The 18,002-nt window shown below is 41.9% G+C and overlaps 1 protein-coding gene across 2 annotated transcripts in view; it reads left to right on the top strand.

The window, feature by feature from the left end:
* Nucleotides 1-18,002, top strand: part of ANTXRL (ANTXR like) — a 58,130-nt gene that overhangs the window by 1,519 nt on the left and 38,609 nt on the right. Inside the window, exons 2-9 of one of the 2 annotated variants that reach the window (XM_030488391.1) lie at nt 10,879-10,950; nt 11,082-11,153; nt 12,989-13,070; nt 13,174-13,207; nt 15,170-15,249; nt 15,362-15,430; nt 15,634-15,714; nt 15,817-15,877. In XM_030488391.1, coding sequence (XP_030344251.1) covers nt 10,879-10,950; nt 11,082-11,153; nt 12,989-13,070; nt 13,174-13,207; nt 15,170-15,249; nt 15,362-15,430; nt 15,634-15,714; nt 15,817-15,877 — 551 coding nt within the window. The remainder of the gene's footprint in view (nt 1-10,878; nt 10,951-11,081; nt 11,154-12,988; nt 13,071-13,173; nt 13,208-15,169; nt 15,250-15,361; nt 15,431-15,633; nt 15,715-15,816; nt 15,878-18,002) is intronic. The other variant, XM_030488392.1, reaches the window with a different exon arrangement.

The following is an 18,002-nucleotide window of genomic DNA, read 5'->3' as shown; positions in this document are numbered from 1 at the left end:
GGGGGGTTAGTGTTAGTTCTTAACTGAATTCTTGCCAGGCTTTCCAGAAGTGACTGGTACTGTTGTTATGCTCACTTCCCATATTGAATTCGCTGTAACAATAAATGTTGGTGATTGCAATGTGGTTCTCTCTGTGACATGATTCTACAGTGGAGTTTCCTTGTTTACACTGGCATTGTGTACCCCTGACAATCACCACACTGTGCTCCCATGCTACTTTTGATCTGTCAGAAAGCACTTTACTTAGGTGATGGCTGCTATCGCTCATGTTGTGTTTGGGGAAATCAAGGCAGAGAAGAGAGTAATTTGCTCAGTTACTGATACGTCAAGCAATAGGAAATTGGTTGTACGAGCAAGTTCATTTTCAGTATTGTGGATGTGAAATGATGTGTTTTCTTTTAGTAGGCTGTAGGTCTTGTATATTGGCTCAGGTGCTGTCCACTCAGTACAGTGGTCCACTGGAGACTCAACCTGATTATGGTTGAAGGAAAAGTCATGCACTTCAGTTCCAGTGGGAAAATTCTCTTTGGCTTCAGTTGCAAACTGAATCTTTAAAACCTTTGAGGGTTATACCAAAGAGTTCCTCTTTGTTAAAAAGTGGTAGTAAAAGTTACTGAGGTGCCTGAGTGGTTTTAGAATCCATCCCTGCCCCTATCAAGTCTGTGGCAATGTGGTGGCAAAACTGCTTTTGGCCTTGATGAGATCGCATTACAGTCTGTATGCGTACTATTAGAATGCCAGACCTTAGGAGCCATACGTCCCATGCTGGCTGACGGTGTATTTAGTCCCAGCTGTATTCTGTGGCATCTGGCACAGCACTGGGAGCTTTATGGAGGCAGGGAGGATTGACTGAGTGGGTAGACACTGGATCTTGAGGCAGTTCATCAGGAGGGAACTAGATAATCCATTGGTGTTGAGAAGAGTCAGGGTATTCCTGGCAGAGAGAAGGCAGGAAGCTAGTCGGAAGCGGCTGGTCAAATTCAAAGATACAGTGGACATATTTTAGCATTTTAATTTTTTTTTAAGAATGGATTCCGTGCTGATTCATATCTGGGAAGCATTCTGGCTCTAATTTCTAATGGGAGAATCCCCAGAAAAACCCAGCCCTATACACCACAGAGTATCCCCACATGGCCTGGGGATTGCCTCCGTTGGTGCTTCGCCAATCTGGAGTTAGATGCATTCAGTCTTAATTAGCTGTCTAACAATGGGATTGAAGCATTGGCTCTCTGAAAAGCCCAGGCATTAATCCTGTGTCCCTGTGGCATGCTCCTTAGCTGAATGACAGGCCCTGTCTAAAGTCAGCCTGGGTGAACCAAAATGACTCTAAATCTGCTTTGCTTTGCTTCCCCATAGAAAGATGTAATCTTACGTCAATAGAAGGCAAATTGGAAGAAGACAACAAGCCTTTCTCCTTACGCATGTAAGCACTGTGTATTACTGCAATGACTTTATGGAGGCATGATTTTTCTTTTTCATTCTGCCAGGCAAAGTCTCTGGGGATTTAATCCTGCAGGCAACAGCCATCAGATGGAAAAGATCATCTGCTGGTGAAGTTATTGGTATAATATATATGCTGCCAATTAGTGAAACAAACTCACTGATTTCTTACAGTTTTTCTCAGCTTGAAGTTGATTGCAGCCCTTCATATTAACTCCATAGGATAGGCAAGATCAGAGCAGTGGAACTAAGCCTTGGATGTGCAAGAAGTTGGCATGGTAAAAGGGAGAAACAGCATATGTGGGAGGGAGACCTGCCACCATCCTCCTTAGGATTGTCTGACTGTGCCAGAGCCACATTAGGACTGCCTTGTCTCTGAGGATGCTTAAATGAACATATCTCTCCAACCTAGGAGAACTGGACATTAGCTGGCCGCAAAGGTCGTTGCCTAGAGTCTGCAACCTTGTGCCGTCTGTATCTCATAGTATGAGTTGCAAGGCTTGAGCTTTTTGGAGATGTAGTGGAAGACTTTAAAGTACCATACTGAAGTAGCAGAAATTTTTCTGTTTGCAGCAAAGTCATTCCGTCTGTGTGAGGTAAGGCGGTACACGGTGTGGTTGGTGTATCCACCTCTCCTATGGCATGTGGTAAGATCGAGTCACATGTGGTATCAAAGATCTCATGTTTACCTTTAAACAAGCATAGCTCTGAAGCCCAACATAATGGATAGCTGAGTAGTTCTCATGTGCTTTGGTTGCTTCATCTGCTTTGGTTGCCCAGGTGCATGAAGAAATTGTTTCAGTCCCATCCCAAACTGCCAGAGGACAGGTCCTTTTAGGGATTTGCGTGCTTGACTGTCAGATCTTATAGTGACATCCTTGTACTTGAGTATGTAAATAACTCCCTTTTATCCCTGCCTTGCTGTTGACATCTGGCTGTTGTTTGTAATCATATTGAAATGCTCTTGCACAGCAGAAAGGATGAGTGACCTCTAGTGTTTTCTAATTATAACAGCGCCTGGTAGCATCGTTATGATTGTTTATTAGTGCAACAAATAGAAACCCTTTTAAAGTAAGGACTTACAACTGCCATAAATATCTGCTGCTGGCAATGCTTGACATGACAGATCTGAGCTTCAGAGCTGTCTGTATTTTATATTTACCCAGTATGAAGAAATATCTTTGATTTTTTTTTTTTTTCATTTTAGGACAGGATGGAAAATTGGGGGTGGGGAAGAATGTGAGATAGACTGAAGTATTTTCTCATTTTCTGCTGGGATGTTTGCTAAGAAATTGTTTGTATTTTGAGGAAAAATGAGCTGCAAAGCCTTGGGAAAACGTTTTCTTTTTCCACAGCAGAGACCATGGCAGCACAAATGTCTTGAGTAAGGCCCTGGCTGATTTTCTTTTAGAGCAGTGATTATAGTGCTTTTCTGGGAGGGGAGACTGGCCTAACTACTCTTTATCTGCTCCTCATCTTCCCCGTGAACTTCTGGATAGTACCTTTTCATGGTATTCCCACCTCTTAGGCGCACAACAATATTGCCTTTCACATCAGTTTTGCTTTGTCTCCTGTGGTCTCGAGAGCATCCCTGTCAACAGCAACTTTGGTAAAGACATCAGTAAAATATGGCCAGCCTCTCACTTGTAATCCATTTTCCAGCTTCCTCTCTTTAAACTTGGTAAGCCTCGCTCCAGAGATGAATGTTATTGGTTGGGAGCTGGTGGGGAAGAGCACAACCCCTGATTAGATGGGAAATTAGCTACTGTGTCTCAGCTCCTTCCTGGTTTTGATTTTTGGGTCTGTGTCAGCCTACCCAACTTCTCCTTGAAAAGCCATTTTTGTGGAGGAGGGAAGGAAACAGGTTGATGCTTCCTAAGTCACTGCAGGCAAGCCAAAAAAGCCACTGAAACAAAAGGCATTTCAGGAGCTGCTATTCTGGGCCAGCTTTTAGCATTTTAAACCAACTATAATGAATTGCTGATCTCCACCTTGGGGTTTTGATTTGGGTTTTTTTTTTTCCACAATATGCCATATTTAAAGCGAAGAAAGGGAGTTTGGTAAACACATTCTGTGCCCCTCCCCATGCCTATTTCCTTGCCAATGATTTGAATGAATTTAGCACTCATGAATTACAAGTACTAGTGAGAACAAGTATTTTTTGCCTTAGGCTCTCACTCTGCCTCTTTTCCCGCACCCATGTAATCCAAGCCCAAGAATGTTAGGATGGAGCTGGACCTGTGGGAACTTCTGCAGCTTCTCTCTCTGCTCTGTCTTGGTCTGGTGCCGTTCGTGTGTGCTGGTTTTACACAGCACGTGAGGCGGGGAAGAGTGTGGCTAAGAACATTGTTGTGGTTGGAAATCAGACTGCTGGCAAAGATAGGTGCCTGAACACATGTTCTGTCACCTAACTTAATTGCAGTTGAAAATCTGTTTTGATTGACTAAAACCACTGCTGAACTCCTTTTTTTTTTTTTTTTCATAAGCAAGAATATCTACCGGCTGCAGGCAGACTTCAGTTCATTGTAAAATATAGGACTTGATGCAGGTCAGCTGCCTATTGAGATTGAGAGGAGTTGCTATCTGGACAAAAGTATCAGCTTTGTTCCTTAGATGGCATTGGTTACTATGCATGTATATTTAAAAATGGTTATGTCTATCTGTTTTCCTCCTTTGCTGTCTGACTTTTTCTTTCCTCCCTTTATAATGTAACTACATCATCTACATGACATCTCTCATACTCCCCAGCTGCCTCTAAGCAATATTCTTCATTGTTTTCAAAACATAATCTGTTGATATTTTGCCTTTGCATCTTTCTTTGTTGTGGTTGTATTTCAGACAGTGCTGTGATTTTCTTACAACAGGTATAATTGCTTGGAATGTTCCAAAGCAAATTTTTATTCAGCTTCAGACGTACCTATGTTATTGGAACCAGGTTTTATTTGTTTGTGTTTTGTCTGGTATTATTCTGCCAGCTTTGCCTTTTGGCAGGAAAAAAATATTCAGGAAAACCAATTCTCTTCCCTTCTGCCCCAAGAAAAAAATTCTTTATAAAACACAAGGCAAAGTTAATGGGCAGTGGTTATTTGACATAAACCATGTACAGTTAACAGGAAGAAAAAGCCATGGCAGCTTGTCATTTGCCGTCTATTTATGCATGTAACTAAATCTGATTTATTTGGGGCTTGAGCCAAGGAAGTAAACCGTAAGATTCCCAGTGACCCAGGATTTTTGTTTGTGTGCACTCAGTGATTGGGAATATCATTACTTTTGTCTGAGCTTGCAGGCCAAATGCTGGTGTGAGTTTGTATGAGGCATAGTAGGATGGAACCTTTTAATTTCAAATGCAAAGAAGATTAATTGACTCCTAGGAGCTTTTCAGGTCTTAAGAGTTGTATTTCCCTGCTCTTGGCTACCATTTGCACTTTGTTAGGAGTGTTGCAGAGGGACTAGGATTGAGCACCTTGCTTTGCTCACCTTGTGCTGAAGAGGACTGGGATGCTGAGACCGGATCTTCCAGCCTTGATGCTTCTCAGGGCAGCTTTGGAGCCTTAAAAGGAGATCTGAAGTGTTTGCATGCAGGCTAAGCATGGCTTCTGAATTTCACTTTGTGCTCTCTTGTTGGCTGGGAATGTAGTAAGAGCTATAGCAGCAGGTGGACAGGACTTTTGGGTTAGATGAATTACTGTAGGATCAAAAGACCATGTTTGAGGCAGGACTTAGAGAAGTCTGTAGTGTTGCTGCAGACTTTGTCAGTAGTTTTACTGGAGAAAAGCCATGTATAAAATTAATGGTTTTGTTCCTGAGACCCTTTGTATTCAAATACTTTGAGTCCTGTGCTCGGGGTGTTGGCCTAGGACTAAAATCCATTTTCCAGTTACCCCTCTGTATCTTCCTCTCCCCATTCCAGGCCTTGTCTTGTCCGTTAGTGTTATAAGTAGTCTGAAGCAAGGACTGTCTCAGAATGGCTGTTTCCGCCAGTGTTTCTAATTGCCTCTGGAGCACATAATATAGTCCATCCTTGCCTAGATGAATCATCCAGTCAAGGTTCCTTCCATGCTTGCAAGAAGCATTGTTTGGGAGAAGAGGATTCTTGTCACTTTGAATGCTGTGCTGGCTCTGAAGGGAGCAGAGGGGTGGATGAACACGCGCATGTGCATGTCTGAAACCACAACAAACTAGATGCCCCAGGGTTTGCTTTTATTGCAGAGCTGTTATTGGCCATGTGCAAGAATTCTGTTGTCTACAGCATGGTTGTGGCCATAAAGATCACTCCAAATAACAACAACAAAGTGCCACATTTCTGGGCAATGGGCCTTATACAGGACCACCAGTAGCTCGAGGGGATAGAGACTTACAGGGACCTGCAAACTCAGTGAGTATTGTCTTCTCCTGACACCATACTCAAACATCATTAATAATGGGTCTGTTTCCTGCTCCGGGATCCCTGGAATTGCTGCCTTCAGCTAATCTGTAAGAGAGGCAAATGTCCATGTGGGGCGAATAGGACAAGGAGCAGCCCTGTATCTTCATGGAGTTTCTCACTTTCAGGAGGGAGGGAAGGCTATGGGTTCTGCTGCCTTTCCTCTGTGTACATGAAAGAATAAAAAATATTTACTGTTTGGGTAGCGCTAGGGTTTTAACTTTCACTGCTAAGGTGCAGGACTGATGTATGTTGCACTACATAGGCTCCTGACAGTGAGTTAAGCTGTAACTGTTAATCACAGATGCTCTAGGACAGACACCTTACAACTGACTGTCCTAGTTTTTGCCTGCTGAAGTAACTGGGCTGAGAGTAGCACCCCATATGCCAGCGTTTTGCTGCTTGATTTCTCAGGGCTCCAGCTTCCACTGCCTCTGGGAGCCTGTAAGTAAACAGGAGGTTTCCAACCCATCTCACGCTTTGTTGTCTTCACAAGCAGCAGTGGAATACCTCAGATTGGGGTAGGCATGACTCTAACATAGTTGTTTTTTATACTGACATAGAGCTCCGCTAAGCTAGAAGGAGTCACTCCAAAGTAAGCAGGAGCAGAATCAAGCTTTGCAATCACATCACTTCCTTCCACCCCCAGAAATACTCACTGACCTCCTCATTTCCCCTCCCTTCAAGCAGTAGCAATGTGAAATTCAGGAAAACAGCAGCAGCAGGAGCTGCAGCAGCAGCCGCTCCTCCAAGCCGAGTCCTGATGAGGCCGGGAGGACATTCTTTCCTGTGTTGTGGTTTGCTGACTCTCCTCTTTGTCTTGTGTGAAATGGGAACAGAGCTCGTGGAGTGGGGAGCACACTCGCGACAAATGGCTCGTGTGGGTTTTTTCACTTTGCTTGGGCTTAATTCTGGTCCCAGTTGTGCAGATATGAACATGGGGAAATTCTGCTATTTCTCTGGACCCGTTCCAGGCTCACCCCAGCAGAACCAGCAGCAGAAACAGGCCCTGAAATACTTTCCGCAGCTCTTCAGCCACAGAACGCAGCAGCTGTTTATTGCTTTGCATTTTCCTTTGCCATGAGAATTATGTAACCTCCGAGGGCTGGAACCTCATCATCCAGCTTGACTCTGAAAGGCACGCTCACTGCTCGTAAGCTGTGGGTCACCATCCACAGAGGTCTTTGGCTTGTGGGGACTGCTACTTTGCAGAGAACATGGGGCTTACTGGGCATCTTCAGCGGGGAGTGTGCAAGGAGGAAGCCTGGGGCTCAGCTGAGTGACAGTGGCTGTTTTGACTGATGTGAGGAGTTGAACCAGGTAGCTGATGGCTGAAAGCAGGAAATCTCAAAAGGCATGAGCCAACAAGATAGGTCTGGCTGTAACGTAGTCTTCCTTTGCTGACAGCTTGGTGGATCCACTGGCACAAACCTCCACAGCGGGTTACATAGAATTCCCTGGCTACATCACTTCCCCGTGGCTTCTCCTAGTTACTGGTGAGGGCCGACGAGTGTGTGTCACGCGCCCGGTGCTTTTTCTGCACAGCACTGACCTTTTCCATGCTTCATTTATTCTTTTCTCATTATTCAGAATTCTTCACAGTTCCTCTGAAATCTTACAAGAATGTATCATTTGGTGGCCAAACAGGCCAGGCAAGGAATCTGTTTGTGTTTGTTTACTGATGACGCTTTGGGACAACATGCAACTCTGAGGCCCCTAATAGCATGGGTACTTTATTAACAGGAGTTTGTTCTTAGTTACTGAGAGGTTCTAAGGGAAACAACAAAAGCACCAAATCTGCTATAAAAATCATGCTGTGTGGATGACCAAGAGTAACCTGTAGTGTAGAGCATCACTGAAAGACCCTGTGCTTTCTCTGTGCTTGGTAACTGTGGAGTTAAAAATGAACAGTATGGCTTTCAAGCATTGGCTATGTTCAGAAAGGAACTTAAAGTATGCTTGGAGCCTCCCGCTTGTCATGGGAAACCAAGGCAAGTTACCTCCTAGTCTGATCCAGCCAGGAAGGGCAGCAGGTTAGTTTATGCTGCTAGCAAAAGTGATTCTGGAGTGTGAAAGATAAGATCCTGAAAGCAGTGAAATGCCTCAGTATTTTCAATAGTGTTGGGCAGCCCCTGTTTGCCAGTGCTGGGAGTACTGTCAGTATTTGACAGCATCTGGCAACATAGTATACAGTTTATCAAACATTTTATTGTTGTAATTTTTTGTTTAATCTGCCATGAAAACTGCTGTTGCCATTGGCGTGGGGTCAAGCCTCAGGGCAACAGATGAAACTATCAGGACAAACCCTAGCAGCGTTCGGAACATAAATATATATATATATATATGAATCTGCAAATAAAAATACTTAACAAATGGGGATATTTAGAGGTGAGCTTGGGCAGGAGGGTGGAGAAATCAGGTTTTTCTCTAAGCTAGGCCATTCCCACTAGCGTTCATGAGAAGTTCGACATGACAGGCATTTGTGGTGTTTGGGCAACATTTGCAGTGAGAGATGACACACCTGGGCTTTGGAGGAGTGTGGTGGGGAAGTGATTAAGTGCTGACCACTTCACTGGTACTCTTTATATGGGATATTGAAACAGGATCGTTTTCTTGCTAACATTTCTGTCTGGTTTTGACACTTCCCAGTTGATAGATGGGGACACTTTGACACTTCCCAGCTGATAAGCAACATGTGGATGCAGAGTTCATCCTAGAGGAGGAGACCCACTGCCATGCTGAAGTACCTCTGCTCAGCAGGGTTGTAGCCTGGTGATGTAGAGCCAGACACTCTAAGAGCACCGTACGCTCCCCAGACCTCCTTAGCTGTTCAGAGGTAGGCATCTACAGACTTATTGCAGCCAATTATTAGTCTCACTGGCTGTACTCTTTCCAAGAACAGGTGTTTCATTATAGTCAGAGTACATGGAAGTGCACAGCATTAAGGTTATCTGTGCGTTTTTACTTTAAAAGTCTCCATGTTTTTCCACCTTGAGTGGTTTATGATTTTCTTGAATTTCCAGTGTCTGGGCTGTTTTACCAAGCTGCTGTTTGCCTGAGGGGTAGATTAAAAAAAAGGGGAGGGGGGGGGGGGGGAAGAGGAGGTAATTCTGACAGTCCTAAGAAGGTACTGGAAATGATGGTTTGTGGCTGTTATAAAGAAAACTCATTGCTACTTTCTTTTTTGGATTGCATCAGTGCCTCTGCAGCCGGCAGTAGAAATTTGATACCTCAACCAAAATAGGTCAGTCTTTTCCAAGTAAGAAACTGTGGCTATTCTGTGTAGAGAAGTGACTCCATTAGAAATTGCAGGAGTTGGATTTAAGTGGGTTGGAAAACTTGGAATGAATCTGTAGATGTCAACTCCAGGGGGGAAACGATTAAAATAAAAATAAAATTTAAGAGCTGTACATGCATCTTGCAGAGATTCAAGAAAATCTCTTTGAGTTCATCATGTTTAGAGATTTAGCCTGGGACTTTGAGAAAAATCCTGGAGAATTAAAGGCATTGAACTGCCTCAGATCTCTTTTGGAAAAGCTGTCTTTGAAGTACACACCTCACATCAGCATGGATTGTTTTTTAATGATGAGAAAAGTGCTAGCAGTGCCAGAAACTTTCACTGGTGCTATTTATGAATATATAAACATGTCGTTGCATGGCACATAGAGATTGGAGACCACAGAGAGTCCAGACCCTTGGTTTGAGGAGTTCCCGGTGCTTTGTTGCCCTCTCTCAGTGCCAGGCAATTTCTTCATTCTGTGATAACCAGTTCAATCTGTGAATGAATCACCAGTTCTCCAGAACAGTAGCACACATGGGCTTCTGTATGCTGACCTGTACCTGACATACAGGGGCAGGAGTGACTGGCATAGGGTCGCTTGGAAAGTCCTTAGTAGAACTGGGAATTGTAATACGGGTCATTTTCTCACTTTTTTTATATACATTTACACAGAAAAATGTCTAACAGAAGTTAGAGGAAACCTACTGCTTTACAGTAGTTAAATTTTTTTACTACTAAAGGTTTTTTTAGTTCTGTGTGTAAATCCCTGTGATCCTTCTGTATGTGCTGTTGATTTGTTGATCTTTATGCCTAAGACACCTGATACACGAGCTTGCCTAGCAAGGAAAGCAAACAAGCCATTCTTTCATAAACACCACAGTGCTAGGGAGGGCTTTTAATACCATTGACTTCTCATGCTATGTAGCCTTTTTAATGGCCTGAAAGTGTATGGCTTATATCCACACAATAGAAATCGCCTGTCGTTTACTACAGAGTTGCTGCATGCAAGGTTCTGTTTGAGGTCTGAGTGTAGGGGTCCCTGAGAATGTAAGACTAAGCAGAAAAAAAGCCGGGGAGTACCAGTAATTCAGTTTTGTATATTGGGAATGGCAGCATGAATGTAAGTTTGTGCATTTAACCAAGTTGCCTAAGTTTTCACAAGAAATCTGTAACGCAGCCAGGGATTGACTGTCCAGAATGTTAGTCCAGCGAATTAGCTACGAGTACTTCCTTTCCCTTCTGAATTGCTTCAAAAGCGTTCTCTTTTGAAACAAACAGTAATTCATGGAAACATTCTCCCACGCGTTCTGGGAGGATAGAAGATCACTCAAGACTTTCTGTGTGGCTGCAAGGGGAGAGCTGTGCTTTCGGAAAGTAAATAATCTGCTCGCAGTCAAATAAAAGTAATTAAACTAGAAGAAAATATTTATAGGTTATGTTATAAAAGGAACAAAAGAAGATGGAAGAGTTACTGAATTTGTTTTCAAATAGTGAGGTAAACCATTTCAGACCTACTTCTCCTTGAGTCAGTAGGTTTTGCCATGATGGTTTCTGTTACAGCTTCCAACACAACTGCTGTAGAAACCTCAACAGAGCTAGCTGCCTCATCTCCATATACATCTATGTAATTTGTGTCCCTAACCACCTTTAGAGTTGCCCAGGCTAAAGACTGAGAGTGGAACAAGGAATTTCACTGTGAAATAGGTTAATGTAATCAATTATGTTTTGTACACAGGTCTGGAAGTGTTAGAAATCATTGGACTGAGATTTATTCTTTTGTGGAAAGCCTAGCTGAGAAGTTCATAAGGTAAAGTTTTCTTAAGTTGATATTTTAATCTGCTATATAGTTAATTTATTCTTTCATTCACTGCTTCTTAGCAAATGAAAATCTGAAGTGATTTGTGTGTGACATGGATCTGGCTTGTTCTTCCGTTTCAGTCCAATGTTGCGGATGTCTTTCATCGTTTTTTCTTCACGAGGCACTACAATCATGAAACTAACAGAAAACAGGCAAGTTCTTCCCTCAGCTTTCATCCAGAAATACCCTCCATTCCTCCTTTCAAGCAGTGAGCGGCCCCCAAACCAGAATTCAGAGGTCTGTCTTGGTCTCAGTGTGGCACAAACTCAGGCAGCAACTGAAATCCTTTCCACCTTTCCCAACTGGAAGAGGGCTTAGAAGGATTTTGGGTCTTCCACTACAGTTTTGTTTTCAGCCTTGTAAGAGAAAGGCAGCACTGGCTATCTGTTCTTTATTGCAGTATTTTGGGGAGAAACTGCATTTCCAGTCCAGGAATCATGCACATCCTCGCTATCCCCAGCTACCCAAATAAGGGCAATTCTTGGGTAAGGTATCTCAGACCCTGAGCTGATGAGCAAAAGACTGTATGGAAGTCCCACAGTGCCCTTCAAAGTGACCCAAAGCCATAAACTTCAGCAGCTAGTTGTACCCCCACCTCGCCCCCCAAAAAAAAAACAAACCCAGAAACCCACAAGCAAAAAAACCAACCAACTAAACAATCAAAAAACCCAACCAAACAGACAAAACCAACCCAAATAATTCTGGGTTTAATTTGCCTCATATACCCAAATCCCTATTACGGAGGTGTTTCTAAGAACTTTCAGCTTAAAGCCCTTGCTACTGCTTCTGTCTGTATGAGAGGGCCCCAGTAGTACAGTGCAACCTATAAATAAAGGGGGCTCTGACACAGTCTTGAAACAACACCTCTCTTCCATTTCCTACTCCAGGACCTCATCCAAAGCCAGAACCCTACAGGGGTCTTGGAGATCTGCTGGCTCCACTGAGTTTTGGCTCAGGTCTCCACCAGGTACCTTGGTGACAGAGCCCAAACTTGCTTACTTCTCTGAGGTGGATTTACTCTTTGCAAGGTGGAAAGTAGGCAGGAACCCTGGGGCAATATGTCGAACATGGTATTAGAATGTCCCCTTTCCTAAACTCCTTTTTTATGTATGGATCACCATGTGTTCCTTTTCAACTCGTTCTATGCTTTGAAAGGTTAAAAATGTGCTTTTTGCCCCAAGGACAAATCCTGAATTTGCCTTCATCCCACATAGCCTCCCGTTTCCTCTGTAATTAGGGTTGTACCACCTAAAATACCCAGCTGTAAAATGGGGCTCTCACTATCTTAAAAAAACGATGCACCATGGCATCTGGGGATGATATTGGACTACCTACATCTTGTCTGTTGAATATTTGTGTCTTATTTGCCTTACTTGTGTTCCATTAATATAATGAAAACTTTGCCACGGATCAGGGTCTTTTAGTGATCTGTGGATCTTTTAGTTGATTAAATTCTTAATTTCACTGAGTGATCCTCTAGGTTAACAGGTATTTGTGGAGTAAGAAGCTGTGGGGCCATAGTATCAAAGTCTCTCTCCTACTAGGCAGCCAGCTGCCCAGGAGGGTTGATCAGTCCCTGGTCTAGGATAGGAAATTCTCATCATTCCCATCCTGTTCTCTTATCTTTTGGCCTCTGTCTTTATAATGGAAAAGTCCTAATTCCAACTTCCTGATGATTGATTGGATATAGGGATTTTATTTGTTCCATTTTCGTGACAGGGTCATAAGCTTTTAAATTCTCATTCCGTCTGCAGTTTGTCAGAGTTTAATACCTGTTATTTGCTGTAATTCAATCTTATCCTGACTGACAGTGTACCAGAATGAGGGATGGAATTGCACTCTTAAACCGTATTAACCCTAACACTGTATCATATATCCAGTTTTATGCTCCCATGGGTGTTTGACTGAAAAATTGTGGGGTTTGAAAAAAAGGAAAAAAAAGATTGATTTTAACACTGTTTTATTTGGTTTTGTTTTTTATCCAAAGGGAAGCCATAAGACGAGGGCTCGACATTCTTCAGTATGAAGTGCCTGGAGGAGACACATTCATGCATGAAGGATTTAAAAGGGTACATATCACAGTACCTCCTTCCTTTGATTTATACATATAAACTTTGCTTTGCTTGCTTCCGGTATACTTAAGAGCTAACAAAGTTCTGCACTTTGTTGCAGGCAAATGAGCAGATTTACCATGAAACCTATGGAGGTATGTGTTGTATATTGCTCCTGTTATCTGCATCGAAGAGACAGTGATGATAGTTCATGCATGACCTGCAGTAAACCCGCCGAAAAGTGTTGGAGAAGGAATTGGTGTTACACAATCACTACATTCCATTTTGACTACGGCCCTACTTTTAAATGCATGATTCATGGTTTATTAAGACCAGAGGAGACCAGTATAATCACAGATCTGACCCAGTGCAGAATACAGACCAAAGCATTACAGCCAGAACTGCTTGTCCTGTTCCCAGGGGACAGGAACACCCAGATTTCCCTGCACCCTTTTGTCCTGATGCACTCAGCACTGTCTGCCTTGTGCACCCAAGTCCTCGTTCTCATTGGTGTAGGGATGAACACAATCAGCTGAGATTTTTGCATCAGCATGACTGATTCAGGATTAGATTCTGAGTTCCTAAAATGTAAATTTTCCCTAAATTTGGAGAGGGAGATGTATTTGTGGTTTTTGTCTGTGCCAAAAGAAGGCCTAATTAGTTAAACTGAACACTTCTTGCCTGGTTTGTACCGTGGTATGAGGTGGTTTTCATTTGTGGGCTGGTGGTCTCTTTGGAAAATGGAGAAATGTGTCAGTGCCTTTTAATAAAATAGGCTATGAGTATAGAGTCTTCATCAGCAACTCTGCATGGGTTCTCAGGCACCTCTGTCAGCAAAATAGAGTCCTGAAGAGTCTAACTGAAAACTATTTTACCTTATCATAACATATAGCTAAGAACTAACCAACTATTCTGTAAGGAAAAAGTAGATGATAGCTGGATTTATAAACTGAAATATCAGGGAAGAAAAAAATGTTCAAAAGAAAACAAAATAAGCTCTCATTTTTTTCCAGCCTTTTTCAAGCATGCTGAGCAGGGGGGAAAAAAAGAGCACTATGGGAATCCAAGCTATTCCCGCCCTCCCTCCCCCCACCTCAAGTTGCAGGTCATTTTTTTTAAGATTTGTCTGTGTCTGACATGACATGGGAAGGACTGCATGGCATAAGAAACCTGTCAGAACTGATCAGTGTTTAATTTCAGACAGTATGGGGGAAGACACTTGAAATTGTTACAGATAATTTTGAAAAAATAACATACTTCTCTGAAAGTAACATGTGTGTGTATTAGTTACTTTGCTTAAGAACCATGGATGCAGGATGGTTGATTGAGCCATAGTTTGCACATTAATTAAGTTTAATTTTGTTAACGTTGCATTTTTTAGGTAGTATTGTATTCAATACTGTATTACACATATAGCTATCCAAAGTCTATGCAACCTTTTCACTTAAGCTTAGGTGGGATAGAAAATCTTATCACAAGGTATGAATTTTCTCTAATGGACCTGATCTCAAGATTTTCACATGCTCAGAAGTCCTATGATTTTCAGTGACAGCTCTTGTTTCTCAAGAAGCATAGGACTGAACGCCCTACAGAAGCACATTTTGTGCCATGTTTAGTGGGGTTGCTCTTTGAAAGTCTGCTGGAGGGGAAGGTAGGGTAGCAGGAAAGCTCCTTTTGCACAGGTAACTCTTACCATAATCTCTGGGCAAGGTTTGTGTAGAGACAAATTTGCAAAGGGAAGAGGGGAAACCTCTCCTCCTCTGCAGATCTGTTTTGCCACTTTTCCACAGAAAAGGTCTAGATGTAATCTCGGTAGATGCTATATTTTATACAGACAGAGAAGTTTGCGCATGGACCTTGTTAGAGCAGCACTCCCCTTTTTGGTGATATTTGTGATATGAAGGTGCACAGGTTTTTACTTATTGCATGCTTTTGTGTGTCTGGCCTTCAGCTGGTGTATCTCCAATAAAATCTGTGCAAATCAGGCTGAGAGTCTGGCCTTACGGTTTTATATTTATATGTCAGCAAAAAGGAATGCGTCACTTCAAACTTTCTTTTCATTGTCGAATCTTTGTGTCATACATATAATGGCAATCTCTTAACTATCCTTCACGTAGGAGTTCGGACCGCTAGTGTGATTATTGCTCTGACAGATGGAGAATTGCAAGATGTTCAGTTTTATTATGCAGAACAAGAAGTAAGTCACCTTCACATTCACCCAAACTGCTTATGTCAAACCTGTAGGCATTAACGGCTGACTCCACTGATTATATGGCTTTGCACTTAATGGCAGGTTTTTTTTTTTTTAGGCCAACAGAGCCAGAAGCTTTGGAGCTATAGTTTATTGTGTTGGAGTGAAAGATTTCAATGAAACGCAGGTAACTTTGCTTGCTTTCTTCTTGTTTTGTTTTCCTGTGATATTACTGCACAAGTAACAGCATCAGAGGAAGGCATTTATTTAATTACTGGAGGCATAAATCATTTCGTGTCAGTGTGATGCCTTTTAGCAAGTATGAAAGGGCCCAGTTTTGTTCACTGCAATTTTGTTTTCTTCATGATTTATGATTGTCTTTCTTTGCAGCTGTCAACAATTGCTGACAGCATCGATCATGTTTTTCCAGTTACGGGAGGCTTTTATGCCCTAAGAGGCACCATCGATTCAGTAAGTTGGGTATTCTGAAACCCGGAAAAGGACACCCTTTCCTGTATTAATAAAGCATAGATAAAAATGATTACAAAAAATGCCATTATCTAAATTTTTTAGATTCTCAAGAAATCTTGCATTGAGATCCTAGCGGCTGAACCATCGAGTGTTTGTGCAGGAGGTAAGTTTCCACAAGAACAATGCAATAAAGCAAATGATCGACACTGATGAAATGTCAGTAACTAGCTACTGTGGTATGAGAGCTAAAGCCTGTGGATGTGTTAGAGCATCCCCGCAGGCCATGGCTAAAGCCTTGCGTGTTCCTTCTCAGCCTGGGAAGAAAATTGCACCAATAAACCTTCAGCTGCCTGAAAAGGAGCTTGGAGAGTTGATTGAGGTAGCACTTGGGTAACAGGGGATACCACTTGTTAAAATATCCGGGAGCAAAAGACACCAGAAGTGATGTAAAGCCAGCCTGTCAGAGGTGGTTTAGGGTCTAAAGATGGCATTTCACAAATTTCTGGAAAGGCTGCATTCCTGGGTCTGCTAGGACTTGTCAGCAGTTAGAACAAGATTTGCAAAGCATGCACAGAAATTTCAGGCTAATTGAACCAGACACAGTGAGCTGCATAGGCCAGGGTACCTGGTGTGTTTTCCAAACTGCTAATGTTTTACTTACAATAAAAAATGGTTAGTGTGTACAGTAAACATGAAGAATTCCCAGAGGAGCTGCTGATAATTTCATGCCTTTCATATGTAGTATATTTAACTTGGATTTGTTCTGGTTTGCGTTATCAATTCACTTGCTGTGTGTTTGTTTACTGAAGAGGCCATTACAGCAGAGTAAGAGTGACACCATAAGTTTGCTGGAAGGTACAGTTTACAGTGTGGTTATTTAGATCTGATGTTACTGTCTTGTGTTGATTTCCTTGTGTTCATGCTGCAAAATGAGCACATTAAAATAGCAATGATGCATGAAAGCTGACCTTGAAAACAGATAAAAATAGGAAAATCAAGAAAAATCTAATAAATATCACAGAGAAGAGAAATTTTTCATTCTTCATTTCCACATGTCAATCACAGTATGATCTTGCCCTGAGTATTTCGATTTAAAATGAAATATCCTTGTATCTTCTGAACTATTCCTAAATACGTAATTGTGGACTAGATGTTTGTGTTAAAAATCCTGTCAGTGGAAAAGATAAAAAAATAAAAGGAATGATTTTACTTTCAAAAATCAATTTGTGGACATGATCAAAAACGATTTTAAAGCTTTCACTTTTCAAAGCTTTTTCTTGTTATTCCATAGTGATAAATTCTTTATTTCTTTTTTTTTCTTGCAGTTTATTGTATACCAGCCTTTTTTTTTTTTTTTCTTTTTGTGCAACAGCTTATTGCAAGCTTTCACGTTCAGCAAAAGTTGCATTTAGCTACATGCAAATGTGAGGGTTCCAATAGGAGAGATTTCAGTAGTAGTCTTTGCTTCTCAAAACTGGATATATTTCAGCAAAAAAATTTCTTTTATTTAAAAGGAATCATGAGTACAGTTTTTTGCCGAGCTTTCTAGGTAACTAGTTTATCACAAACATGATTAAAAATATACAAGTACTTTTCAAAGGAGTTTGCCCTAAAAAATAAATAAAAATATTGCTGTATTACCTGCATCTGTAAAAGTTTTTTCATGGTGTTTGTAGCTTTCAAGTAAGACCAATATAAACTGGGGAGAACCAGGTTCTGTGTATTGCTGGTGATTCAGCAAAATACCAGCACTTGTTTCACTTAAATTCTGAGGTTTGTCCTGTTGGCAAAACCATCCAGCAAAGGCTGGCGCACGGTAAAGTGTGGTGCTGAATCACCAGGGTAGGAAGACTTGGATCTCACATGCTTGAAGGTTTGCCTGTAGCAGCAGGAGGCTTGAAAATAGGAGGAAGCCAAAAGTGCAGCTCCAAATGGTGCATACTGTTGTGTTAAATGGTCTTTAGCACAAAGAATGAGGCCTGTAATAACTTTTATTATGAGTCAAGTCCTGTGAGTCTTAGATGAAATTAACTCCTGGAAAAGGTTATACAGTATGAAGCTGCAAATATTTACACTTGTGCTTGACTTTATTATCCTCTATTATCCCACTAACTTCAACATAGCCAGAGGTTCATCTTTATAGCTGTGTGCACCACTGCCTGCTGGAAGGAATCTCCTGGGATTAAACAACTTTTTTCATGGTAGCGTGAATCCAGATCCTGAATCCAGTTCACTGGACAGTCAGATATACTTCTATATGTAACATGATTTTTATTTTTTTAATGTAC

This window comes from Strigops habroptila, chromosome 5 (genome assembly GCF_004027225.2).
Source record: "Strigops habroptila isolate Jane chromosome 5, bStrHab1.2.pri, whole genome shotgun sequence".
Lineage (NCBI taxonomy): Eukaryota > Metazoa > Chordata > Aves > Psittaciformes > Psittacidae > Strigops > Strigops habroptila.
The sequence above is the reverse complement of the archived record's forward strand: the minus strand, read 5'-3'. Positions and strand labels throughout refer to the sequence as shown.